This window comes from Platichthys flesus, chromosome 11, assembly GCF_949316205.1.
Source record: "Platichthys flesus chromosome 11, fPlaFle2.1, whole genome shotgun sequence".
In the NCBI taxonomy this organism is placed as follows: domain Eukaryota; kingdom Metazoa; phylum Chordata; class Actinopteri; order Pleuronectiformes; family Pleuronectidae; genus Platichthys; species Platichthys flesus.
This window is the reverse complement of record NC_084955.1, coordinates 22,965,209-22,991,859: the sequence shown is the minus strand read 5'-3', so window position 1 is coordinate 22,991,859 and position 26,651 is coordinate 22,965,209. Positions and strand designations below refer to the sequence as shown.

General features: G+C 41.2%; 4 protein-coding genes and 1 long non-coding RNA gene across 8 annotated transcripts; 2 read left to right on the top strand and 3 right to left on the bottom strand.

The window, feature by feature from the left end:
- Window positions 1-204: 204 nt before the first annotated feature.
- Window positions 205-1,413, bottom strand: LOC133965642 (uncharacterized). The gene is made up of 2 exons (XM_062400309.1): window positions 1,296-1,413; window positions 205-1,066 (listed from the first exon to the last, which is right to left on the bottom strand). The coding sequence occupies exons 1-2, from the start codon at window positions 1,374-1,376 to the stop codon at window positions 521-523; spliced, it is 627 nt and encodes a 208-aa protein (XP_062256293.1). The 5' UTR covers window positions 1,377-1,413; the 3' UTR covers window positions 205-520.
- Window positions 1,414-3,730: 2,317 nt separating this feature from the next.
- Window positions 3,731-9,689, bottom strand: pbx2 (pre-B-cell leukemia homeobox 2). Its single transcript, XM_062399396.1, has 8 exons — window positions 9,331-9,689; window positions 8,679-8,752; window positions 7,109-7,353; window positions 6,218-6,408; window positions 5,951-6,086; window positions 5,580-5,721; window positions 4,929-5,023; window positions 3,731-4,508 (listed from the first exon to the last, which is right to left on the bottom strand). The coding sequence occupies exons 1-8, from the start codon at window positions 9,582-9,584 to the stop codon at window positions 4,428-4,430; spliced, it is 1,218 nt and encodes a 405-aa protein (XP_062255380.1). The 5' UTR covers window positions 9,585-9,689; the 3' UTR covers window positions 3,731-4,427.
- A 356-nt stretch (window positions 9,690-10,045) lies between these two features.
- LOC133965024 (uncharacterized) lies at window positions 10,046-15,210 on the top strand. The gene is made up of 5 exons (XM_062399397.1): window positions 10,046-10,702; window positions 11,140-11,659; window positions 11,984-12,149; window positions 12,391-12,620; window positions 12,782-15,210. The coding sequence occupies exons 2-5, from the start codon at window positions 11,186-11,188 to the stop codon at window positions 12,920-12,922; spliced, it is 1,011 nt and encodes a 336-aa protein (XP_062255381.1). The 5' UTR covers window positions 10,046-10,702; window positions 11,140-11,185; the 3' UTR covers window positions 12,923-15,210.
- A 782-nt stretch (window positions 15,211-15,992) lies between these two features.
- Window positions 15,993-18,361, bottom strand: LOC133965021 (uncharacterized). 2 transcript variants are annotated; one of them, XR_009923838.1, is made up of 4 exons: window positions 18,063-18,361; window positions 17,372-17,453; window positions 17,215-17,275; window positions 15,993-16,736 (listed from the first exon to the last, which is right to left on the bottom strand). It is a non-coding gene; the product is annotated as an uncharacterized LOC133965021 (long non-coding RNA). The 2 variants fall into 2 exon arrangements; XR_009923837.1 differs by lacking the exon at window positions 18,063-18,361 and having other exon boundaries at window positions 17,372-17,899.
- Window positions 18,362-19,254: 893 nt separating this feature from the next.
- dnase2 (deoxyribonuclease II, lysosomal) lies at window positions 19,255-26,586 on the top strand. 3 transcript variants are annotated; one of them, XM_062399394.1, is made up of 7 exons: window positions 19,255-19,359; window positions 20,812-20,909; window positions 21,110-21,281; window positions 21,923-22,019; window positions 22,289-22,453; window positions 24,441-24,659; window positions 24,843-26,586. In XM_062399394.1, exons 2-7 carry the CDS (start codon window positions 20,812-20,814, stop codon window positions 25,235-25,237), a joined length of 1,146 nt encoding a protein of 381 aa, XP_062255378.1. In that variant the 5' UTR covers window positions 19,255-19,359; the 3' UTR covers window positions 25,238-26,586. The 3 variants fall into 3 exon arrangements, with proteins under 3 accessions (XP_062255378.1, XP_062255379.1, XP_062255377.1); XM_062399395.1 differs by lacking the exon at window positions 19,255-19,359 and adding an exon at window positions 19,377-19,651; XM_062399393.1 differs by lacking the exon at window positions 19,255-19,359 and adding an exon at window positions 19,377-19,731.
- The last annotated feature ends 65 nt before the right edge of the window (window positions 26,587-26,651 follow it).

Below are 26,651 nucleotides of genomic sequence, written 5' to 3'. Positions count from 1 at the left end.
GCCCCGGATGTCTCTCATGTCAGCAGACGGGTGAATGTGAGCGTCCTCCCAGCATCGAACCCCGAGGTGACAGACCTGGAAATGTGATAGATACACTCAGTCATTATCCACGTCTTCAATCAGGATTACAGGTGAAGCAGGTGTGTTTTTTGTGTGTGCAGAATACGATGGAGGAGGCTTGTGTTCTGTTTTACTCACCTCTCAACTCACTCTTCGGCACAGCAACAGTCCCAGCTGGACAGCACGGTCCGGCTCGGCTCGGCCCGGCCGGCTGAGTCCCTGTGTGCCTGTCAGCAGACCACATCACGGCTGCTCCTCTGACTGAGCTCATTCAGAAGCAGAGAGCGAACTCTATCACACATGTTCACCTGAGATGATTGCATTATTTACAGGCTGGGGGTGATTACAACTCTTATGAGTTATCAAAGAGCAGATATTCTTGACTCCTGCGAATATGAATCATATTGACAATCAGTCAGTCATTTATAAATTGAGTTGCAGAGAGTTCACTGCCTGGTGATCAGGGCCAAGGCCTCCACACGGTCTGGCTGACTGGGAGGCTTAAGCTCTGTTTGCCTCCTCGACTCGACTCTCTGACCTCAAGTTGACTTTGTGTCTGAGAATCTTGTGGCACTCTGGGAGACCCAAGCTGCTCTGGACGTTGGTATGGATGAACCGAACTGTTCACACCTAAGGTCTCTGTTTGCACCCTGAGCTTCGACTTCTGCCTGAGCGTCCGAAGAAGGGACTGGGTCTGAGGGAGAGAGCTGGAGCAGGACCAGGCTTCGGTTCTCAGCCGGAATCCAGTGGGGTCAGAGTCTGAAGAGGCGAAGCGAGGGGAAAAACGTGCATCCAGCGACGCTCCGAGCCGCAGGCCTTTCCCCTGAGGCCCCAGGAACTGAGCCGCTCTCTGCAGGCAGGAGGAGAAGCCGTCTTGGAAGGAGTGTCTCTGTCCTCCGCCACCTCCTCCTCGAGCTCGCATTATGTCTCCTGTGGCGCTGCTCCGGAGAAGGAGGACCGTGTGCTCGAGGATCTCCGCTTTCTCCAGTTTTTGCTGAGCCGCAGTCTGAAAGAAAACATTAGCTTGAGTTAATGGAGTTTGCCGGCTGCAGTCACAGGTCAGGAATGATCAGCTGTCTTTAAAATACAGCTCAATCATTTTGATCTAAACCAAATACAAACTATTATCACCATCTATTGGTGAAATCAATCTTTTTGCGTTGCATTAAAACATATTTCTTCTCTTAAACACTTGATAACAGATCAATCTGATTGCATTAAAGTTTTCTCTTTACCAGTTGTGGAGGCTCCTGCAGCAACATGGTCCTCAGATGCTCCAGACTGCAGTTCATTCTCTCCCGTCGACGTTTCTCCATCTGGGATTTGAGGAACTAGAAAAGAAAGAACAATCATGGTCAGGTTGACAAGGTATTCACTGAAGTTGCTCCTACTTTTAACCGTACTAACATATAACATATCTAAATAAAAGCAGCAGCAGAGTCTTTTATTTACCTTTCTGTCTGTTGTTGTCTCCTCGGTTCCCTGTAACATCTTCATCGTGGCTGTTGGTTTCAGAGGATTCTTCTCGGTCTGCAGATGATCAGTAAATAATGCTCTGGTCCCTGGGAACCCTCTTTTATCTTCTCCCAGCCAGTCCTTCAGACTCCTCCTTCTCTAAACACCCACGTTTTTACAATCCACTCCCACTCTCCCACCCACCTCCCACTCAATAAACCCATTAGACCATTTTAGATTGAATTCAGTTAATTCATCCTGTGATTTACTGAAACGAAGAATCGATCTTATTATTAAAAACAAATTAGTTTGTTCTGAAGATTTATAAAAAACACCAACAAAATATTGTATTGTAATAATTGATATTACCTTCTTTTGGATGGAATCAGAGGAGGTTAGTGAAGTAACTCAGATTAACCAGTAACCTCACCTCCCTCTGATGCAACAGGGAGAAACATTTCAACCATAGCAAAAGTTTGTAATTGTACACTACATATGTGTCATATTGTTGTTTATTTCTCTTTCTGGATGAGTTATGACAATTGTGTCACTGCTTAAAAAACAAGAACGTGGATTGTTTATTAAGTAGATTTTCGTAAATATTTCCTGCTGCTATCCCATCTGGTTTTGCGCACAGTTAAAGTGGTTTGGGCCAATTTAACAGGTCATTCCTGAAGATTCTCGGTTTTCCTGTAACACCAGTTGACAAATGTAAAGATTGGACCACGAAGAGCGCACGTGAACGTTTGTGCCTCGTGAACCATTTAAGATGCCTGCCCGTGCATGAGTTCACACCTCGGTCCATCTGTGCTGCTGTTTAGTTAATGCACCGAAACATGTGGCTCATGTCCTCCAGGGTCCAACCCACGGTCAACCGGATGTGACCAACATGAGAAATCATAACTCTGCCATTAGGATCAATATCAAATCTTTAATTAGACGTTTGTCAAACTGCACATTTAAACGTTTTCTTGCTTTAATGTGTCTTTTCTTGTTTTTTTGGTTCTCTCTTCTCCATTGAAGTCTCCTGTGCGGTCATTTGCAGCGGGTGCAGACACCTCGCCATCCGTGCACGCTTGACGCCTCTGCACATGTCTCTCAGTCCGCGGGGGGGGGGGGGGGGGAGACAATGGTTAAACATTTTGCGTTCACACCTCGCCACGCGTGCCATTTGGGTCTCGTGCGGACTGTCGCAGTTGTTCCACATTTGCTCGTGAGGAGTCTTTGATGTCTCCTGGGGACCGTGGGAAGCACGAGTGGAAGCTTTGATTCAACCAGTGGATCCCCGAGAGGAGCCTCAGGGGCCCGCCACGGCCTCGCATTAATTAAACAGCCTTTTAACGATATTGAATCAGTGGCACGTGGTTGTAATCCCATTGTGGGCTCTTAACTCCAGACGCTGTAAAACCTTATCTCAGTTTAACAGTCTGGCTGAAGACAGACCTTAATTTTACTTCGTGAAACAGATCCACGTGTGCTTTATGGCAAAGAAACACAGACAAATGGAGGAGTTGGTTTTATCTGGTCAATATACATTTGTTTATGGTTTTATGCATTATGCTACTGCCGGTGTGTGCGTGTGTTTAAATACAATCTTATACATGTACATACAGGCTTTTGAATCATTTTAGGAGGTTTGTGAAATATCCTGTTGACCTTTACCTCATAACAGGCTCATGTTTTCTAACCTATACTCAACATTTCTATGTAAAAGTTCTGCCTGTGAAATATGTATTTTGAAGTTCTTATTGCTTTGACTTACACACAAACATTTTCCATTGCAATTTCCTGTATATATTTATATTTAAAATTTAAGAAATGATTTTTGGTTCTACTCTTGGAATCAGTATCTTAAAATCTAAGTGCTTTTCAGTATTTGTGACAATTCCAGTGAAAACTATTCATAACATAATCAGTAAATTGGCCATTTTTTTATTCGGGTAGATATGTTGCTGTTGACCATTCTGCGATTTAATGAAAGAACTATGAATTAAATTCCATTCACTGCAGTGGCACTAAGGCACAAACCTCCGTCAAGGTATTACAGTAATTATTTAACTACACTCGGTTCTTTCCTTTAACAACAAAATCGATTAATCTCGTGACAAAGGAACAGCAAAGAAATCACAACCTCCCTGGTGAAGGTAATTAAAACGACTAAATACAGCTAAAACATTAGATGTTTGGAGTCTTAAACCATGACCCACTCAGCAGCTGGATGTGAATACAGAGTCTTTATTGTAAAAGAGGTAGAGAGAATACAGGTGTTTCACTGTACAGAAACAAAGAACAGCACTATTGATATACTCATTCAAACCACTGATGTGGACTCAAACTCACCTCGCTCATTTTACAGGGACACATAAGTCCGGTAGAAACACAAAAAACAGAACAGAGAAACAAACGCACAAAATCTTTGGATTTTTCTCTATTGCCCCCTCATTCGCTAAATGCATTCGCTCTCTTTCTGAGCTGTTAAAATGAAAACATTTGTAGCATGAACAATAAAACAGCAATAATATTAATAATAACGATATATAGTGTGCTCAAAACAACGGTGATGCGACCCCCCCCCCCCTCCATCCCAACCACAACACCTCAGTAACATGTCAAAAGTAGTGGAAAAGAAACCTTACAACCCCGATAATAAAACCACACTTGCATGCACACAACACACACACACATTTTCACTCTACCATCCGTGCACTCTGCTAGTCATACAAAGATAATAATGCCCCCCCCTCCCCCTCCCCTGAGCAGTAAGAAAAAGAAACAACGAACATATAAAATAATCAAACCAACCACACATACAAAACAACTGCAGCCAAGTGGGAAGTGTGATATCATTCTTTCTGTCTTTTTCCATCGTCAATCTCTCCGTCGCTGTCATTCTGTGCCAGTGGGCGGGGCCATCAGTCAGAGTTCTCAGAGTTGTCGCTGTGGGGCGAGGTGCCACCCGGGGGTGAGTTCCGACCCGGCCAGTTCCCATTTGCCTGAGCAACGAGAGAAACGGAAAGAGGAAACAAATAAACAAAAGGGAACAGTACCACAAATTTGCCCACTTTATTCTACGACCTCAAATTGTTTGATTAATTTCTGTTTTTTCTGGGCAGCTCTCAGGGTCAGTTTATGTATGAATATAAATCCAAAAGACTTGAAACTCATCTCAGAACTTGTCAAAGTTGTGTTACAGTGGACAGCATCTCTTTTGAAATTGCAAGGGTATATAAAATACATAAACAACAAATAAGCATGGATAAAACTATATTAAAGAGATAAAACATTTTAAAACATGAATACGATGTTAACGCCAAATTTGGCCGTAGAATATTCTGACCATTAGTCATTCTAGAAATAGGTTTTAACTTGAGGTCAAGGTAAAATGTTGTTAGGTAATAGTTGTATTAATTTACCTGTGCTCCCAGTTGGTAGGCGGAGTGCTCTCCATTTACCGGTGGAGCCCCGAGGAAAAGGTCAGCTGACCCCGACAGAGAGAAGGATCCAGATCCTGAGGAAAAAACTCTGTGTGTTAGAAACGTCATCAACTCGCTCCCCGTGAATCGTCCAGACATGCCCCTGCTGTCCTCTCACATGGGCTCACTCGACATGGAACAGACATTAAACGATTTAACAATGGTGACAGCAACTGACACACTGAGTCATTTGTGTCTGGATCATAGCAGGAGTGTGTCTGGAGTTCAGTGCAGGTCTGAAAGCAGCTTTATTCCCTAGGAAATGTGGAGAATGAAAAATGTAGAAAGAAAACCTGCAATAACAAAAGCTGACAAAGCAGCAGACGTGTTTGAAAAACACTTGAAAAGTTTAGATGGATATTTTAGCTGCAAATAGGCTTCTTTCCAGATGCTCTTTTTCATTGTCTGTGACGGCTTCATGACCGCCAGTTACCTCAGCCTCAAACCAGAGTTCACAAGGGCAGCTCATTGTGAGCTTTAACAAAGTCAGGGTGGAGACTCACTGAGTCACAGAAGACTGGAGCTAACACCATTTTCCACTGCCTCGAGGCTAAGGCTTCTCAAGTCCTCGCTTTCATTTGGAAGTCGTACCTGTAGAGTTGGGAGTGTGCGGGGAATCGTCGCCCGGTCTGACCACCAAGGCCGTCTTCATGGCATAGAGGTTGGCTTCCTCTTGGAACTTGCCAATGTTCTTCTTGTAGCGGATTCTCTTATTGCCAAACCAGTTGCAGACCTGATAAAAAAAAAAAGAAGACAATATTCAGTATTCGCTCCTATGTTGAAAGATAACAATGAGAAGCAAATTTAATTGCCGGTTATTACTTTAACCTCGAGATACCCTGGAGATATAAATGCTTCGTCTTTGAGACAAGTTCTAGTACAGATTCTGATTGTTCAAACTCCATTACACTCACAACTCACGACTGCTTGTTCCTGCATGTACAGACGGCTCTGTGATTTACCTGAGAGATGGTGATTGAGCAGTTTTTGGCAAGTTCCTCTTTGGCTTCTTCACTGGGATAAGGGTTGGACAGGTGGGAGTAGAAATACTCGTTCAGGACCTCTGTGGCCTGTTTGCTGAAGTTACGCCTCTTGCGCCTGATGACACACAAAGGGGGGTCGAGCATGAGAGATTTAATTTCACTTCTGATTATTTCGCTGAAGCATAGACAGCACTTGTCAAATTAGGAAATATATAATATTTAGATGAATAAATCACAAACACACACCTAGCATCGAGGAATCGGGACCTCAGGATCATGACAGCCTCACACGTGCTCTGCTTCAGCTGAGTCTGGATCGAGCTGAACTTGCGGTGAATGATGGCCACCATGCGTTCGATCTCCCGCGGGGTCACGGGCCGCGTGCGCGACTGCTCCCTAAGCAGGTTCATCACATGGGTGGTGAATTCGGTGCACGCCTGGGGGGGGCGGGACAAGAGAGGACAGACAGTGAAGGACAGAAGTGTGCAAGGCCGGGAAGCTGTGAAGAATTATTTGTCACAGCCTGTTCTGAATCTAGAGGGAAAAAATGTCACGTCACAACAACATGTACCTAGCATTTCATTACTGTACTATTCCAATATAATCCAATTTAATGCAACAGATTATAGTTTTCAATTCCTAAGTTTATAATGTTCAGGTTTATAATGATCACAGTTAAAAGTGAGGTTGTACAGGACTAGATCCTCTTTTCTAACATTATAATATTAGAAACACCAATAAAAAGTATAAACAAGTATAAACATAAAAGAAATTTACTTCAATACAACTATACAGAGGAAAGATGTGTGTTTGCCTATGTGTTAAATGTGCAGTAAATTGTATTTAACTAATGGGGAAATAATTTATTTTGTGTTGCAGGAAAAATGTATGTCATAACATATTTGAAAACCATTAGGACTTGTGTGCATTGGAATTAGTGTTGACATGAAGCTTGTACCTGTCTGGTGTGTTTTGATCAGCAACGTAAAGATAAAGGATTATTCCCTGGCAAGGAAAAGTGATCTGCTGTGAACTCTAGGACTAACATGCCAGGGGTTTATGTTTCTGGTGAGCAGTTCTAGTACAAGCAACGTGCACAGGCAATGTCAGTGCTCATCTCCTGTTGCGACACGATACCTGCTCATACTTCTCCAGCTCAGTGTGGTAGATACCGCGAATCTGGCTCAACTTGCTTTTGTAGTCGGAGTGCTCGAGCGTGCTGTCGGGTGACATCCCTCCCGAGCTGGTGGCAGCCGACACGGCGGCGGCGGCACCGCCCCCTTTCTCCGGCCCCGCCACACCCTCCGCCAACAACATGTTGTCCAATCGGACAAGCTGAGGATCTTGAGAATCCTCCTCCTGGTTGTTCCTCATTGACAAACCTGTCAATAATACAAAGGTCAAAGCTTGTTGGTTGTGTTTGGCCAACACTGACAGAATGAATGGAACTGTTGAATTCACTAAACGCCATTTTCTTAAATTAAAGCCTGATGCTGTTCTTGTGTCCCTGCAACTCCATGACTCTGAAAACCTTTGTCCTTCAAATGTGCACCGTCAGCCAACAGAAACAATGATGCACTGCGTTTGCAAGTGGAGAGGTTGTTATTCTATTTGCCATCATATTTATTTATATCACTCGCATCAGTACATCCTGTTTCTGGGCTCAGCGAGATGCAGTTTTGTCGAAGTGAAAGTACGTGATCACATTTTGTCAACAGCCTGTTCTTGATCTATTTTAATCTATTCTTGAATTCATACTGTTAAAGAACAGCTTCCTTTTAACTAGAAAAAAGGACACAAATAAATTTTCCTTTACAGTAATTCATCAAGTAAAAATAAAAGGTGTTGTTACAGTTTAATTATAAAACAGATTACAAGAAACAACTGTTTGAATGTAATGCCTTAAAAGAACGCTGGGTCACCCTGATATGACCTTCCATAGATTTCTATTACATTACATTTGTTCTTTACTTCTCACCAACATAAAATAAAGTCTTCTCTCTATCTTTGGATGGATTTTACATTTGGCCATTACAAGATGATGGGCTTCAAAGAGAGCAGCACAGTGTTTCCTACAGGTCTTATGATGCTAACAGAAAAACATGAATTGAAAACTGAATTATAAATAGAGCAGATTCTGGAACCAAACCCAATTTATGGTTTATAAGTTTGTAATATCCTCCTGGAAGCACTCGTAGAAAACAAAAACATTATGTAAATGACCATGCTGCCTGTGCCATGCAAAAGAAAGTAGTTTGAAAATTAAATGTACAACTTTACCTAGAAAGATTTGAAAGGAAACTGATAATCCTGATAATTACACGGCAGCATTGCTCATAAGCATCTTATCGATCACCATCATACACATTTGCAGGAAATCGCCTATAAGTTCAACTCTGGTTCAAGCAACCAGCAGTAACATGTATTCCATTTCCCTTTCGGCAGCTTGTGTCTGTTTATCCAGCTGTTGTCTTTTGCATCTATTTTTAAACCCAAGTTTACATAAGAACTGTGCGATGATGATGATGTTGATGCTCCTGTCAGTTTGTTTCTGAGGCTGCAAAATAACAATAATGAGTTTTAATGACAAACAGAGTCCTACTCCTTTGTGTGTTTGTTATTAGTGACTCGGTGTGATGAAGGAGCTCGACACTGACAGCGTCAACATTGATGTAAAACTCAAACAACAACAACAACATGCAAGTACCAGTTTTCTCCTTGATCTCGCACAACACGCTGAATAACGCGGGTTTCATTCGGTGGCAGTTGAGTGCGTGTTTCCTGTGAATGAGACAATGAAACACGTGTAAGTTTAAAGACACAAACAACAAACACAGATCGACTGACAGAACGACTAGCTTTAGCATGGCTAATGTAGCACACGTTAGCTTGTGTGTTAGCCTCGAGCCAAGAGGGCGAATGGGTTCACTGGTGACCATCATGTACACGATAACCAGCTGGTTAACTCATTCTCATTTATTAAGGATATAACTAACGACTTGTAAACCTGTAATTTAGTGTTTGAATTAGCTTACCTTGCAGCTAGCTGTTAGCTGCTATAGCTAGTTAGCTGATCAGGCTAACAATGGCTAGCTCGTAGACCAAAGCTGCTAAAGGAAGAAATACACGCGTGTGTGTAAACAATAAGCGCTGGATGACGTGGCTGCACTTTTATTTGAATTGGTCACATTAATATGAACTTTGTTTTCTGTAGCTACAGTGAGCTAACACAGCTAGCTACAGGCTAAACAACCCAAACAATGGACTGAAGTTCAGGAAACGTTGCCTTCGACAAAGCGGCGGAGCGAAAAGCGAGCGAAGCCTCGGAAACAAGTTGTAAACCACAAGTTGTCACTAACTTCGCTTGGGCCTCGTCCAAACTTTGGTCGGTGATCGTCATGATCTGCTGCAGTATGTCGCCGATGTCTCTGCGGGACTCAGGGTGTCCGTTCTCCGTGCCCTCGAGGCCCGCGTCCCCTCCGTCGGAGCGGCGCCGGGACGCCGGGTGAATCGAGTTGAGAGCGTGCATCCCGGGGTGGCCGCTCAACCCGAGGCCCCGGCCACTGGAGGGCCCGTTGCCCGTCAGAGGCTGCGGCTGCTGCTGCTGCAACATCTTCAGCGACGCACAGTGGCGACGACTGCTGCTCACAGACCGTGATCACAGACACACACCGCGACCAGAGACATCTCACAGGGCTGGGTCCCCTAGCGATGGACGGGAGGAACAGGTACAGGGTGGTGAGCTCACTGCAGCGGATGGAGGAGCGTGCATTTGTGGGACAGCAGAGGAGAATGTAAACAACAACAACAGCAACAACACAACAGAGAGTGCATGTGTATGTTTGCATGAGTAGGTTTTTTATTTTTTAAATATGTATTTTTATTTGTATTTCAATCACCTTATACTTTAAATATTTGTGTTGTCAATATCTCCATTAGCACATACTTATTTTGTAGTAGTTCTGGAGGCTGGACTTTCATCTCACTTCAGTGAACTTATCCTTGACCTATATCTGTCTGTCTATCTATCTATCTATCTATCTATCTATCTATCTATCTATCTATCTATCTATCTATCTATCTATCTATCTATCTATACATACATATCCTCATTTTGAAACCATATACAGTTTGAAAATAGCACCTGCCTTAAATTAATTTCTCAGGTTTAAAGTGATAATCTCACTTCGGCTGCTTCTCTAACTGGTTTGAGTCAACTTCTCCTTTTAGCTACAAGTCAACAGGATGTGAGCCCAAACCACAACCCCATCAGAAAACTGTGCGCCTGTTTCAACACGTTCCACTCAGGTCTGACATAATCAAGTGAGCAGCAGTAAAAAAAAAAAAAGCGGCAACTGCTCAAAGCTGCTCTCACAGCTTAAACTTCATCTCAAATGATTTAAACAAACGGTGCTCTGTAGCATAAGGAGACTATTCGAGCACACAGTGGAGATTTGTTCCGCATTGAGTGGGGATAATTCACATTAGCATGACTTGCCAGGGGGCCAAATAGGGGTGGGCTTTGGTAAGAGGAACAGGAAGAGAGGAGTCGACAGAGTGAAGGTGGAAAGAGCAGACACACGGGCGAGAGCTTGTCACGTCGGCGTGTGAAAGCCTTCATACTCTCTTCTTCAAACAGATATTGGCACGGCTCTGGTCAACAATGCTGTGCTCTGTCTGTTGTGACTTCAAGAGATGATGCTTTGAACGGACGCATTTTTCAAAAAACAGGTAAGAAAGAACAGAATACTGACTGTGTTGGTTCACAAACCTTTTGGGGGCAAAAGAATGTGGGAATACAAGTGTCAACAAGATTTAGAGTGAAATGCTTTGTAAAATCTACAAAAATCTTTCGTCAGTGACTGGAAGTCCCCGGTCTCATTGTCTCACACACTGTTGTTGACACAGGTAACAGGAATACACTACTTAAGGTTGGATTTTCGGCTTAAACACATGTAGTCAACAAGCTGGAACCTGCCAAACTCGTTTCTTGTGAATTTCCTTGCAAGACAAAGGCACAGCTTCTCCATAGCTACCCTCATGTAAAGTCACTTCAGTGTTGTTATATTTAGTGATTGTTGATTTATTTTTCTCAGACGGATTTACAGTGAGTCTTTGACCCCAATTATTTGATCCCAACCTCTGTCTCTTTGTGTTTTATTGGCCAGCGTTTTAACAGGGAGATTAAAAGACTTCACCGTGACGAAAGCTGAAATGGCTGAAGAGAGGCTGCTGTGTCCTCTCGTCATCACCGAAGAAGGAGATATAACCGAGGGTGTTGCTGAAAAAGGCGCAACAAGCAGCCTGGCTGAATTCGCTCCCGGCTCCAGTGCAGAGTCGGCTCTGAGAGAGGAAGAGGAGCACACAGGGGAGGACAAGAATGAAGAAGTCGTAGTCAGCAAAATATGTTTAGAAGAGCAGGGCTCGGGGAAACTGCACAGCAACACAGAGGGTGACCAGACAGGAGGGGAAGGAGAGGTCAAACGGGAAGAAACCGAGAACATGAATAATGGACTGAGAAGGGAAGCGCAATCAGCTGAAGTGATGAGGATTCATGAAAAACCTGAGAAGCCTGGTGTCACAGAGGAGGGACATAAGCCAGATGACCCTCAACTGGACGTCAAGAGGTCAAACGTGTCCAAGCAACAACATAAGGGGACACGTAGCCGAGATGAGGATTCGAAAGAGGTTTGTAACTTGCTGTGTTGTGCCTTGTGCCCTGTGATTGCCTCTATTAGTTACTCACTCAGTAGTTCATGCAGTGAACAGAAAGTAATGTGCTTGACTTTACCACCAGCCACCGTTTACTCTACGTGAAAAACAATGTTGTGGTGGAAAAACAGCAGGTAACACTTTTCTACTGAGCATGTGGGAGTACGTAGGAGTCAAGTGAATTATTTTGCTTTGCCAACAAACAGTCTGTGCCACTTACTGAGAAACCCTTTCCTCCCGCCCTCATTCTTTATTTTTTTTTAACTTTTTCTCCTGCCACTTACCCACATTTATTTCCAGGCTCACCAGTTAACCCCTGACTTCCCTGATGCTCTGTACGAGCTGCTCTGCACCCTTCAGGAGGGGCGACGGCTCAATGACCAGCGCTGCTCCTTCATGCTGGAGGGTGGCCCCGGGAGGAGGAGGTGCCACTCTGTGCCAAGCACGACCAAACCAGCGCACAGAGGTGAGAGCACTTTCTCTTTTTTTTGTAGTAAAGTGATTAAACCAACACAGCTGTTGAATTTGATCGTTCCCATGTCGAGACTGTTCGTGCTGACTCACGCTGAAACAACACAAAACTACAAAGTGACTCAAGAATGTTTTGTTCAGCTACACCATGTTGTCAAGTCTTTTCTGAACCACAGACCATTTAAAGTCTCCTGCTGTCCCGTCATCAAAATCTCTTTTCTCTCACTTCTCCCCAGTCGTCTTTTCGTCCATGACTTCACTGCAGAAAGAGGAGTTTTTCGAGCAGGTGGCCACCGCTCAAGCTCGCCGCCTTGATGACCAGAGGGCGCAGCTGGAAAGGTCGCTGCCGCCAAAACCAAAAGCCAGGACTTTCAGAGGCAGCATTAAGCAACTGTCTTTTGCAAGAAAGCCTGCGCCAGTTCCTGTGCCCAAAGAGGATCTGTATAATATGATTCTCACAACACAAGTAAGCACAACAGAACTTGATTGTTTCAATGCTTTTATCACGATAGAAGAGGTTTTCAGATTCTCAAGTCTACACCCGTGGCAGACTTGTTTACTGGGGCATATTTTATTTTTTATATATAATTTCAGGCTTTCACGGTCTTGTTTTCCTTCCACCCACAGGCCCAGGGCAGACTGGAGGACCAACGCAGCAGAGCTCCAGGTCCCATGGACGATGAGGACTTCTTCTCCCTGCTTCTTAGGGTCCAGGGTGGACGCATGGAAGAGCAGAGGACTGAACTACCGCTCATGCTGGAAACCTGAGATGGAAAACAAAAAGAAAGACTGTGGCTGCCATTCCAGTATTGTAGCCTTTTTAGTCAGACTTCCTGTTAAAAGAGCGGTGTTTGCTGACCCTGATGACGCTGTGTTTTAGGGAATAATTAGTCCTCTTGATTGTGTTTATCAGTGTTAAAACTGTTGAGAACAAAAACGCTTGAGCAATGTTCTTGATGAGATTGTGAGTTCTTTCATTCAGCAGTTATTCTTTCTTTTGGACAAACTTCGCATTGTGTTGAGAGTCTGCAGCGAGTGGCTGAAAGGTTCTGCGTGTGTGTTCCTGTTCTCGATGTGGAGGAGGCAGTCTACTGATCTCAGTTTGTTCTCCTTTTTTGTACAGACGATATAAAAGGAGCAGTTGTGTGAAGGAGATAAAAGCTCCAAGGCCGCACAGGGCTTCAAAGCATGAGGATGATTCTCCTCCAATGATAAACAGAAATGTACCTGAGCCAACTTTTTTTTTAATTTGTCAAAACTGGATCTAACACACACTCTTATTAGGATATCATTTGATCATTAGAGCATGTGCTCTTTCATTTTTATCTTATTTTTGTAACTCCTTTACTGCAAGCAGTGACGCTAACTCTAAAAGGGAGGTGTAAAACCTGCTCTGTAATTTTTTTTATCATTAATCATAATCATTCACAAACTAGATCCGGTTTAATCTTTCAAAAACATCCTGATGCAGATACATCAAAACATTCACACTTAAATAAAGGACCTTTTGTTGTCCAATTTACAGGTGTTAACAAATGAGGAGTAAAAGATAAATGTGTTAATTTTTAACAGAATAAATTGACAAAAAACAGGTTGTTATCTCAAACTTCCTGATTTTGGTTTAAACGACTGATCCCAAAGGCAAACAGTGACTTTTTTTTAATTTGTCAAAACTGGATCTAACACACACTCTTATTAGGATATCATTTAATCATTAGAGCATGTGCTCTTTCCTTTTTATCTTATTTTTGTAACTCCTTTACTGCAAGCAGTGACGCTAACTCTAAAAGGGAGGTGTAAATCCTGCTCTGTAATTTTTTTTATCATTAATCATAATCATTCACAAACTAGATCCGGTTTAATCTTTCAAAAACATCCTGATGCAGATACATCAAAACATTCACACTTAAATAAAGGACCTTTTGTTGTCCAATTTACAGGTGTTAACAAATGAGGAGTAAAAGATAAATGTGTTAATTTTTAACAGAATAAATGGACAAAAGACAGGTTGTTATCTCAAACTTCCTGATTTTGGTTTAAACGACTGATCCCAAAGGCAAACAGTGACTATTTATTTAAGCAGATACATGCAGAGAGAGAAGGACAACTTTACACAAGGAGGTAGTTGTAAAAACTTATTAATGTGTGTATTTTGTATGATTAATATAGACAAGGGGACTTTGTCAAGCCACCGTTGACATAAATAAGTCACTAACTGTGAAGTTCCCAGTCGATAACTCTGCTTATATTTGCTTCACGATCCATCTTCCTGTTTTTAAAGGCATATTAAGTAACTTGCACAATTTCACACATGCAACAACCAGGTCTGTGTCACCGGGCAGAAGTGGCCTCCTGTGACCTCCTCTGGTCTGATGTGAGCTCAGAGGACTCAGTTCATTTTTTGATTTTGAATGGGTATTTTAATGCACAGTGAAGACAGACAGGAAATGTGGGTTAAGATATAAAGGTGGTGATGTGGAGCAGGACGTCCAGGTGATTACTTTTTGTTTCATTATTTAGTAAGTAGTAAGATAAATAAGGGTGAGCAATTAATATGTCAAAAACCTTTATAGCATCGTTTCTGTCACATGACCTACTTTTAATGTCTGCTCCCAATCATCCAGTCAGATGAGAGGCAGTGAACCTGTCAGAAAAAGGAGAGGGGCGGAGGGGGAGAAGAGGAAAAGCAGGTGACAATAAAGAAACCACTGTTTTTTATTTATCTAATATTGTTTAAAGGTGAAACTTGAATAAACAACTTGCAGGTTGAAGTTCTAATCAGGTTTAAGTTTCACTCCTAATGTGGAAATCTACATTATTTGTTCAATAATTATAAATAAACGTGCAGTAATCACACACACTCGATTTGCAGTTAGCTTTGGTTTTGTATTGTATTATTATCTTTGATCTCTTTCTACTTTGCTTTTCTTTAATTTAACTATCACACTGCTGAGCTGACCGGTTTCTTCTTGTCTGACATCTACTGTTGACCCGCTGTTAACTTGCATATGACAAATAAAGTTAAAACCTCATGCTAAGGTTGGACATGTAATTAAGGAGTTTGTCAAGCCAATTATTATTATATTATATTATATTATATTATATTATATTATATTACATTACATCACATTATATAATATTATATTTAGATATTCTATTACTCTATTCTTCATTTTATTATTAGGGCCCGAGAACTGACAGTGGGAGGCCCAATTGAAATTGTAATGATGATTATTATTATTATTATTATTATTCAGGCATATTAATTGGCTTTCTGAGGGCTTTAACATGCTCAAATTCTTACCAACATACCCACATTTCAGAAAGTTAGAAAGTGGGGGAAATTTATGTATTCTGGAGGAATTTTCAATGGGCGTTGCATATTACCCCGGAACGTGTTCACATTGACCGATCTTCACAAAAATCTCAGCAAACATATCGTTAGAGCCGGAGAGTGAAGGGGAAACAAGAGAGAACTGACCGACTGGATAATGGACTTCTAACATCCTCACAGAGCAGCACATATATATCTATTTATCTCAAATAGATATATAATAGATATTTTAGTCAAGTATATGACTAAAATCAAGGATATAGTCATATACTTGATTTTATTTTACTTACTACATAACTCAAGTAAATCTAAGGTTTACATGGTCCGTTAATAGAAATTCATCACAAGATAATGTCCATTTCATGATGCAATGCATTTTGTGTGCACATACATTCTTCAGAAACTCTTTCAGGCAGGGACATGTTCACAAATCCAACAATAATGTCAATAAACTTTAAAGTTCATCATTTGTTACAACATATTTCATTTTATTTTGAGCTACAGGATATTTACATTTCAGGAGTGTGGGTTTGGATTAAGTTCACAACACTTGAAAGGTCAAAAACAACATTCAGCAGTGATTCTCAGCATTTCCTGTCTAACTGCAGATCATATATATTTAGATTATATAAAATGTTATTAAAACAATCACTTTTCATTCACACTATTTACATTTTAAGTTGCAAAATAAGGATTTTAACCGTTTATCCCTCATATTTTTCTAAGTTCACTATTTTCCCAAAAACCTTTAATTAACAGTTGTAAATATTCATATATAAAATTTTAGCTCAGTAATGTAACTTCTGTGTCTTCTTGCTAACTACTTTTAAAATACTTCTAATGGAAACACGCATGGTTTTGTTGTAGCTGCAGAAGGTTTGTTGAACAGCTTACATTAATGTAGATTTACGGCTATGACCTATTTTGCTTAACACATGAACTCTTCAGACTCTCTGTGATGACTTATTGTGAATATAAACTTCCTCAGGCCCGAGGTAGCTGTAAAAAGCAGGACGAGAACATCTCAGGTCAAATCCTGACGTTAGAGTAAAGACTCTCATCTTGGTGTGAGCTGCTGGAGTCTCTGTTGGTCGTCTGACGTCGGGGCGTCGCTGTGAATCTCACTTTTGGAAAGTTCAGCTCCACTTCACCTTCACTGGTGTGGTCGTCAAAGAGATTTGGAGATGTTGGTGCGCGTGCAGCTGCATTACTAATGTTTCCATAGTCCTGCAGGCTCTCTGGTTCATTCTAGGATGAGAGCAGAGGAAGTTTATAGATTATTTATGGTACAATTTCTTGATGTAATTCACAATTAAGTTCATACAAGACTCACATTCGGGGTCTTCGGAGGCTATGTCATATCACCATTAAAACACATTTGACTAAATATGATTGAAATTATGACATAATATAGCATATTTAGAAGAATAAGTGGTTTTAAAGCTGTACAGCATTTATGCTGTTTTGAGAAAAAGAAGCTCTGTCATAAACGGGTCAGAAGTGATCAGAGGCTTAAATATCCTGAATCATATACCTGTACTCTCCAAAGTCACTGTTTCCTACAATTTCCAATATACAAATAGCCAATTAGAAATAGATTTAGAAGTTTCAATAACTGGTAGTTAAATAATATTAAAAATCTATTGTGTTAAGACAAGGTTCTGAAAACAAGACACCGTGACCAGACACTTTGGAAGTAGAGTGGATTAAACAAATGTGTCATTACCGATAAACCAGAAGGGGATTTGATGTTTGTTTTTCCTTGTAGAACCGATTTCCTCCAGTATCTGAAAACATAGAGGGACATGATGTGGTAAGACAAGCCAGACCATCTCTGAAATGTATTTATTTAATTTGATCAGATTAACTTGTTATTCATTCACCTTAAATTTACAACAATTACACTGATAATCATCAGGAGAAGTAGAGCAACAACGAGGAACCTCAGGTTCTCCAGATAGTCTCCTGTGGTCAGAAGAGAGAGAGCATCACATAGACACTGAGTTGTGAACCTGTAGAATTAGTTTCAACTTTATTCTGTGTGCAGATATTTATTTAAGACTGAACTAGAATTTTTTTTAGTTTACCTCCATCAACCAAGAGTCTGATGAGGCCACTGTGACCTTTGACCACTGATATCTAATCACTTCACATCTTTGAGTTATCATCGAAAGTTGAGGAATCTCTCTAGAGGCGGTTTTGTAAAATTACTTTAAAGAGGCCAAGATTCGTGTTTTGTGAGGCCACTGTGACCTTGACCTTTGACCTTTGGCTACCAAATCCAATCAGATACTCCTTGACTGTAATTGTGTGTTTGTGCCAAATGTGAAAGGATTCCCTCAGGGCGTAACGTGGAAATTGCTTTTACAAGGCAAAAGTATGCTTTGTTGGTTCACAGTTTGGTGAGGACACAATCTTAACCTTTGACCTCCACATTCTTATCATTTCAACCCTGAATCATATATATATTTGTAATCAGGGTATTTACTGTAGATACAACTTCTGAAAAACTATATTTTACTCTAGTATGGTAATATCACGAGGAGATAAATAACCATAGAAGCTTGTTCTTACCTCAGAGGACCCACTTGTATCAGTCTGTCACACACAGCCTCATTCCGAGAATGAGACTTTACAGAAAAAGGGAGTATTCACACTTTGAAAGGGGATGCAAAACAAATGTGCTTACTATCATGCAAGCCAGAAAACAGCTACTTGTAGGTTTTCTGATTAAAGTGATAGCGTTCGCAGCATCTCACCGTATCTGCATTTAGATGCACTTCATCCCACTTCCTCTTTTTGTCATTGTTTGTTGGGAAGTCTAGTTCTCAGGCACAGAGCAGTTTTCAGTATGACATGTTTATTTGGAGAATTTATGCTCACATAGTATTTACAGTGTCTCTATTTAAAACATTATCTAACAATGAGAAACGTATCTAAAGGGTTTGCACAAGTCCGCAGCTCTTTAAGTCTCCACGCCACTTGTGACCCTTCACATGTCTTTAGTTGTTCAGGAAAGCATGACCGAGACAAATACCTTAAACCAGGGGTCTTCAACGTTTTTCAGGCCAAGGACCCCCAAACTGGTGGAGAGATGGAGCAGGGACCCCCTACTATATATATTGTATAAAATGGTGTTTGATATTAAACTAGGCCTAGTGCCATATATAATTATAGCTACCCTGTTATTGTGCATTCAATACTAAGCTATTCAAATATTACACAGGTTCATATATTCATGTTTTTAATTTAAACATGTGCACGGTACAGGATGGCCATGCCACTGCCATTTAGAAACATAACTCTTGCATACAAAACTGAGCTATTAAAGTAATTCACAGATTCATGTTTTAATTTTAAACATACATTTAGTAGAGACAGTGAATCCTCAAGCCATCTACGGATGCCACACATACTTCCACATTAGTGAGATGTCGGACCCTGATGGGTAGCACGCAACTTATCTAACAACCGGATGGAGGTTGTCAGGCAGAGGGTCATATCAGCCTCACAATATGTCCAATGCATGTTAATGTGTATTTAAACACATTTAAATTTGTGGGAATTTTTTTTGTTAGAAAATAAATCAAACATTATAAAAAATATAAAAAAAATTCTAATCAACCAAACATTTTGCGACCCCCCTGCAGTACCTCCGCAGACCCCCTAGGGTTCGTGGACCCCCTGTTGAAGACCTCTGCCTTAAGCTGAAGTAAATGAATCAGCTCAATGCAGGTCCGAACCTCGGTATAATTTAATATTGTATTTGTTGCTTGAAAACACGGCCGCGCCCACTGCGTGACGTCATCGACGACATGAGTGAATCGTAGGTGTTTATACAAGGAGGAGACACAAGCGAGGCCATTTCCGGGTTGGTAAAAAAAGGCTAAACACAACATTTTCCCGTCATTTGTTTCCTACACGATTCGCTGTTGTTGTACAAACTCACCCGCTCAGTTTATTGTGTATTTTCTATTGTAACTGTTGTTGTTTTTGTGGCTGTTAGATTGTCGTTAGCCAGCTTGTCGTTAGCCAGCTTGTTGTTAGCCAGCTTGTTGTTAGCTAGCTTGTTGTTAGCCCTACGTCAGTGTCTCATCCTGCTCGTGACGACTCGGGTCTAAAAACCCGGATGTGGCCGAAGATGAAACTTGATTAAATCTCAGGTTTGTAAACTTCTCAGATTCGTTTAATTTTAAAAAACAAGAGAAACAGATCGAGGAGGAAACCCGTCGTTCATTCAGAGGTGAGATTTAAACTTTAACATGTGAGGCTGTCGTTTCCCTTCGTGGTTCCACAGGTTGTGACGAGGCATCAGGATCTTGAGACGTATTCAAGTTGTACAAAAGTTTTCACTACACCTTGTAGTGAAGAACTTTATTCAAGTACTACCTTTAAGTTAATTTACTTCACTATACCTCAGAGGCAAAGTAGACTCACATATTTTAACTTGTGCGTTTAATCACTTTGGACATTAATAAATCCGTACACCTTTGACTTTCTCAAACATTTAATTAGTGAGTTATAACTTATTACATGTTATAGTTTAGATTTAAACAGCTATATAAATATATTTTAAGTGTTAACTGATGTATTTTACCACAGTTATTAAGACGACCTATTCAAAAGACAGATTTAATATTATAATAACAGATGTTTTACCATGTTCAATTTTGAATTGGTTGGAGAACTTAACTTGCTATTTAATATTCTGTTCCATTTAATTAGATCTATCTTAATAAATGTTGGAAAAATCCTTAGAATTATGAAAGTGATGTAAAAATGCTACAGTACATTAGTTGGATTTTAATATTTAGGAAGGTCTCACTGGTTACTGAAAGTAAAGACAATTTAAACTAAAAAAAATTACTACAAATTTAAGTCTTCCAGGTTTTAAAGGTTGTGTTCACAATTTCTTTCTTGTGTCTTTCTTCAAATAAAGGAACTTTTGCAATTCGTACTGTCCTCAGAAATCAGCTGAAGTTAACCTTAGTCTATTAAAAATCAGAATTGGACTAATGAAGCAGAGACACGGTTCCTGAGACACAACAGGGAAGTTGTGACTGAAAGATGCTCACTTCTGCCCGGGAGCGGAAACCCTATGTTAACCTCAGAGTAACTTCACATTGCACTTTCTGCAAAAAACAAATACTGTGGATTTTGTTCCCCAGTTCTTACATCTGTTTTATGGAATCTGTCTTCAGCCAGTACAAACAAAAGAAACCATGATCAGTAACTTACTGTATCGTCACATCAGTGCTGTTTTCAAATAGACTTTAAAAAAACAATTCCCAAGTAGCTGTGTTAATTTAAATCTTTTCTCCAGATGTTTCTGTTCCTGTCCGTGCTGATCTTCTTCGGGCCAGTAGAGGGTGGCAGCTCACCAATCAGCTGCTACAATGACAATGGAGAAGCTGTGGACTGGTAATTCAATATTTACAGTCCTGCACAAAATAAGCGTTTACATAGACACAGTTATGTTTCAGAAATCCTTCAAAATCCGGTAAAGATGAAATAGCAATTTGAAACTCAATTTACAGGGTTCAGACGTGCAGCAATGAAAGAAGTTCCAACATTTAAATCCTCCAAACGTCTCCCTCTCGCTGTCTTTCTCTCCGAGTTAGGTTCTATCTGTACAAGCTGCCTAAACAACACAGGGAAAAATCTCCCACGAGAGGGGAACTGTATTTACTGTTGGACAAAGGGAGTGAAGGGTGGACCGACGGGAAGGTGACTGTGAACGACACGACGGGAGCCTTGGGCCGGACGGTCGGACAGCTCTACTCACAGGGAAAGGTCGGCTTCTATCTGCTGTAACAACTCAATACAATCATTTCTTGTTTTCATTTCTTGTTTTCATCAGCATAGAAGTTTATGGTCCAGGAAATCACAGAGAGGAAAGTGCGAAAGACAGATGCTTTCTAAAATGACTTGACAGTTTCCAGTTCCTTATTATTTATAAAATAAATATGATTAGTAATGTGAAATGGTTTTTAAAAAAAACTATTTTTGCCGTCACTTTAGTATTATTTGTTTATTTATTTGGATCCTCGTTAGCTCACCGCATTTTCCTAAGCAACACGAGCGGTAAATACACAACACATCTCCCAGACATCAGCAGAATATCAAAAGCAGATGTTCTTTATTTTTTAACCCACTTCTGTTTTTTGGTCTGCAGTCGTAGACAGACTTGTTTCTCTGTTAATTCCCCTGGATCAGAATCAGAAACTGAGAATAAGAACTGTATTTTCATCCAGTCTTTCTCGCTGCAGCTGTGGAAACCACAATACAACAGTTTCAACCACTAGATACAAAACCACTAGTTTATTTTTTGATTCCAGCTAAGTGGGTTTCTTCCCCCTTTTATTTTGCTTGTGACCAAGTATAATGGTTTTTAATTTCAGCTTAAAAAGAACAAATCTCTGTCCTCTCCACAGAGCACGGAGGTAGCCTATGTCCTCTACAACGACCAGACGCCGAGTAAGAACCTTGGTGGCAGATGGAAAGACAACAACGAAGGGGGTCACACGAAAGGTGAAAACCAGAACTGCTCCAATGCTCCTACAGCCCAGACAAGCTGCTGAAGATTTGTTAGTCAAAACCAGGAAATAAGCACGACCAATGTTCCTAGGTCGCATTTCCTTCCAGATTCCAATACCTAGACTTTGTGTATCTGCAGATACAGAGTACCTAACCAATACCAGTGCATTTTAACAATTTAAGTCCTTTCTTTTATCCCGAATTGTTTGTGAAGTATTTTACTGACGACATTTACTGACATGTCTAATGTCTCTGCTCCTCAGGTGTTGTGCTGCTTGATAAAAACCAGGGCTTCTGGTTGGTCCACAGTACCCCTCACTTCCCCCCTGTACGACAGGCGGGAGAGTTCTACTACCCGGACAGCGGTGTGAACAACGGACAAAACTTCATCTGCGTTACCTTCCCGCTCGACCGCTTCCAGACCATTGGTAAGACTGGAATCCACCTCTGTGGACTTTTAGCACTGATGAAGTTATAAAGAGGCTGTCCGCCCTGATGGCTGTTTAAACAGATGCTGTTATCACTTCAGAGGTACGATCAGGCGGCTTATGAGGATTCCTGCTCTGCTCTTGTCCACTTTTACATAATTCAGACTTGCTGTAATTAGCAAGGAAAAAAAGAGTTCGTTTTTTAATTCATGGCTTGAAGGATCAGTATTTAATTGTTGTGCAGCAAATTAAAATATAATTTTTCTCATAAGGTTTGAAATGCTGCCATTTTGCGTATAAGATTATAGATATAAATAGGCCCATACTGTGGTTTTGCTGTTCATCTGTTAAGCTTTCTTATCATTTATATACATGAGCCAATCATGAGCCAATCATGTTACCTCTTGCCACACAATCTCTCTAAATCCTGCAGTCAGTTCCTCGGCTGCTGATTGGTTCATTTCTCTGCCTTTAAGTGCTCTTCAGATAAAAAAGAAGCTTCAACACATTCAAGTGGTTTTAGTTTCCTCTGTTTCCAAGGTTATTAAACCACAAGTTGTGTTTTCAGTGGAGGTATGAAACCATTATTTATTCTCTCAGCCGTCATCGCCTTATTGTCGCACTTAATAATCCAGTCAGGTATCGACACAACAACAGCCGTCCAAGACAATCAGCGCAAACAGGTGTCACCACCGTGTCACCGCGCTGCCTCTGCCGCTCCCTGGCAGCCCCGGCAGTTGGCACAGTTGCTATAGCAGTGCCGGGGGTAATGTAATTAGATTGAGGTTTGTAACCATAGAGATATTGGCCCTCACACTGCGGCAGGCACTCGCTCCGTCAGATCCTCGCCTCTCCAGCTGGGATGTTGAGAGTGTGACAGTTTCTGTGGCGTCGCGGTGTCGGGCGGCAGAAGGTGACTGCAGCCTGGTCATGTTTCATTCTGAGCACCTTGCAGCATGAATTTGCACATTAATGAACCCAATCCTGCAATTTAACACTCCTGTGATCATGAATACTACCTATGCATGATACGAGGACTAAAACATTAAAAGAAAACGTATTTGTTACTTTGTTAGAATACCAATATTGTGACTATTCTATCTGTTGAGGCATTTCACAGCTGTGAGTCAGGAGGAGAAAAGTCAGGAGCTCACCAAGGTCAGCAGAACACATCCTGTGGCGATCATGATGTTCATACAACATTTCTGGGCAGTGCCTCCAGCTACTGTGGCTAAAAAATAATAACATTTTCCGGTTCCAGCTTCTCAAATGTGAGAATTTGCTGCTTTTCTGTGTTTTGTACCTAGTTCAAATGGAGGTTTGAACTGTTGGCCGGAAAATACAAACTGTCAATCATGAGCTGTGGTGCACATAAGTGAATGCTCAGCGACATGTTATAGAACAAAAGATGAGTCATTTAATTAGAAAATAATGGAGTGATTAAATAACAATGAAAAGTAATCATCAGCTGTATGTATAATTGAAACTGAAGAGCATAATGTGTTGAGGTCAAAATCCGTGAAGTGTTGCAACCACAATCGTGTACTGGTTTGTTTTTAGCAGGAGAATGCCAATGGTAGCTGTGGTTTTTAATTCACCCACAATAACTGACCAGAAAACCTGGGATTGACACAAGTTACTATCCAGTCAAGAGAACATTGGCCTTTTGTATCACTGCTGGTTTTAAACTACAAATAATACAGGGAGAATTTTATTAGGCAAAGAAGACGGTGAACATATTGTTTCCACTTATGTGCAATGAGCAAGAAATAATTCTGAGAAATGTAGGAAATTACTACTTGAACTAAAAGACACGTGGATATTTCTCATCCCTATATCTATGTGTTATCCTAAACCTCTGTGCAGTGTTACAGTCATTTGTCCATACGCCTCTAAACCAGTATTTAGAGGCGTTAACTTTATTAACTTTACTTAACAGATTTCTTGTAGCGGTGTTTTCCTAAATCTAATTTGTTTTGCACCACAGGCGAGCAGCTGCAGATCAATCAGCCTCACGTGTACGACTGCGATGTCCCAGAGTCCTTGGCGTCCCTGGTGCCTTCGCTGGCGTCCCTCTGTGGGAAGAAGCATCTGTCCGGTCACATCTTCCCACACGTCGAACCTGTGTCTAACCGCAGCGTGACTTTGACCTCGAAGGGTGGAGACAACTTCCTCAGCTTTGCCAAAGGAGCCTCTTTTAACAATGGTACAACTTAGAGAAGTTCAGGTGACCTTGTATCAGCTTCACGTTCGGCTTTTGTGCTGATATAAATAGACCAGTGTTTCTTGACACTGTCTAATTTGGGATATTCTAATACTCTAGTATCTTTTATCTACATTTTCCAGTTTTTATGTTGCCTTAACTGATAAAACACCTCTGTTTTGTCAGACCTGTACCACTCCTGGGTGGCCCCGAGCCTCCAGTCAAACCTCCTGGTCCAGTTCTGGATCCGCTCCAGGGGCATCCTCCCCTCCGACTGCTCGCTGGGCTGGAAGGTCCTGGACATCGAGCTCCTCAGCCCGGGGAAGAGGTTCACGTTCAAGGCCAGCCAGGACCACTCCAAGTGGGCCGTCAGCACCCAGGCGGCCGGGAAGGGCGTCGGGGGGGGTTGGGTGTGCGTTGGAGACATCAACCGGAACGAGGCGGAGGAGAAGCGGGGGGGAGGCACGGTGTGTCTGCGGAACCCTGTGGTGTGGAAGGCTTACCGGACAGCAGCTTTACAGTGTGAGGATTGCGGAGGAGCCATCATCCCGTGCCCTGCTGGAGACGTGGTGGGGTTTTAAACGAAAGAGCTCAAAACAAGTTGTAGTTACTTCTGAAGCCTCTCATTCAACATTTCTTTCATCAGTTTCTGTGAAAAATTAAGGGTGCTCCTGGGATTTACTTTTCATATTCGAAGACAAATCAGTTACCATCAGAAAACAATACTTTGATATTCTAACAGTTAAAAGACGATTATTCAGTAAAACAATACGAGCACCACAGACCCGGGGCTTGTGTTAAAAGCCTTTTAAATTGTTGTTGCTGTTTCAAACGTTCCACAGTGTTCAGTTGTCTCTGTCCTGCTCTTATTACAGACGTGTCTGAACTTACCACAGTCCTGCAAATCTGTTCATCCCACGATTATGTGGTCTTATGGAAAGTGCTGTTTTGTTAAAGGCAACTGAAAACAAATATTGAATGTTTAACGATAAAGATGAAAACTACTGTTATTATCTTAACACACCTGAATCAAGCCACACACAACACTGATGAGAAAGTTTCTAGTCTAAGGCTGGATTTCTAGTATTGGTGTAATCACACATGTTTTTGGGATTATGAATGAGGTTTTCTTAGTTCTGAAGCAGAAGCTGGCATTAACGGTTTCATTATGTCTCTAAAACATTAAATATTCATGACAACAAGCAAAATTAAAAACAATTTGGGTAATTTATAAAGAGCCAATTGTACCAAAACATGTTAGTATGGACTGCAGGGCTGTCGATTGGTAAAAAATACAAGTGTGTGAGAACCCATGACTCACAATAAGAAGCTGATAGAGAAAATAAGAGCCTTTAAGTCACAAAAAAAACCTTTAACCAGTTCAGAATGATCTTAATCTGTTGTATAAAATGCTGCTACACTGGAGGAGGAGGAGGAAACAATCAGTTCTCTGGGAACTACGATGTTCATTTTGAAAAACACAAAACCCTCAACGTGCCTCACATTTACCAAGAACTGACAAAGATCCAGCCTTGACACAGAGCTTGTGAAATGAAAGCATCACTTCGAGTGTCTTTTCAGCCGCCGGCTAGTTTTAACTGAAACTGAAGAGAGAATTTGCAAAGTGAACGAGTGCTGCTTCATAAACTGTTGTGGGTGTGTTCTCAGGGAAGCTTTGCTTGTAGAAACTAGGAAAATGGGATTGGAACTTACAGCGTGGGATAAATTGCACTGCAGTGATATGTGGGGAATGGTTTAATACTTTGTGTTGAATGAATGTTTGTCTTTTAAACTCAGTGCTTTCTTGATAAAACCAGAAATATTTTGGTTTTGTTTCTAGTTCTCATCCATTCGTTCAGATCTTGAAATTTGCTTGAAGATAAAGACGCTGGCTGTCTTGAATCTAAATAAAAAAAACAAAAGACTCAAACAGAGTTGTGTTTCTGTAGCTGCTGTGTTGTTTTCCTTATCCATGAGAAAAATAGAAGTGTCACA

Coding starts and splice junctions, on each gene's coding strand:
- LOC133965642 (XM_062400309.1), bottom strand. CDS start 1,376: ATGGAGAAACGTCGACGGGAGAGAATGAACTGCAGTCTGGAGCATCTG. Junction 1,067..1,295: donor TGCAGGAGCCTCCACAACTG/GTAAAGAGAAAA, acceptor GTTTTCTTTCAG/ACTGCGGCTCAGCAAAAACT.
- pbx2 (XM_062399396.1), bottom strand. CDS start 9,584: ATGTTGCAGCAGCAGCAGCCGCAGCCTCTGACGGGCAACGGGCCCTCC. Junction 7,354..8,678: donor CGAGATCAAGGAGAAAACTG/GTACTTGCATGT, acceptor TATTATTGACAG/GTTTGTCAATGAGGAACAAC. Junction 5,024..5,579: donor GCACACTCCCAACTCTACAG/GTACGACTTCCA, acceptor TTTTTTCCTCAG/GATCTGGATCCTTCTCTCTG.
- LOC133965024 (XM_062399397.1), top strand. CDS start 11,186: ATGGCTGAAGAGAGGCTGCTGTGTCCTCTCGTCATCACCGAAGAAGGA. Junction 11,660..11,983: donor GAGATGAGGATTCGAAAGAG/GTTTGTAACTTG, acceptor ATTTATTTCCAG/GCTCACCAGTTAACCCCTGA. Junction 12,621..12,781: donor ATATGATTCTCACAACACAA/GTAAGCACAACA, acceptor TTCCACCCACAG/GCCCAGGGCAGACTGGAGGA.
- dnase2 (XM_062399394.1), top strand. CDS start 20,812: ATGTTTCTGTTCCTGTCCGTGCTGATCTTCTTCGGGCCAGTAGAGGGT. Junction 20,910..21,109: donor AATGGAGAAGCTGTGGACTG/GTAATTCAATAT, acceptor TCTCCGAGTTAG/GTTCTATCTGTACAAGCTGC. Junction 24,660..24,842: donor AGGAGCCTCTTTTAACAATG/GTACAACTTAGA, acceptor CTGTTTTGTCAG/ACCTGTACCACTCCTGGGTG.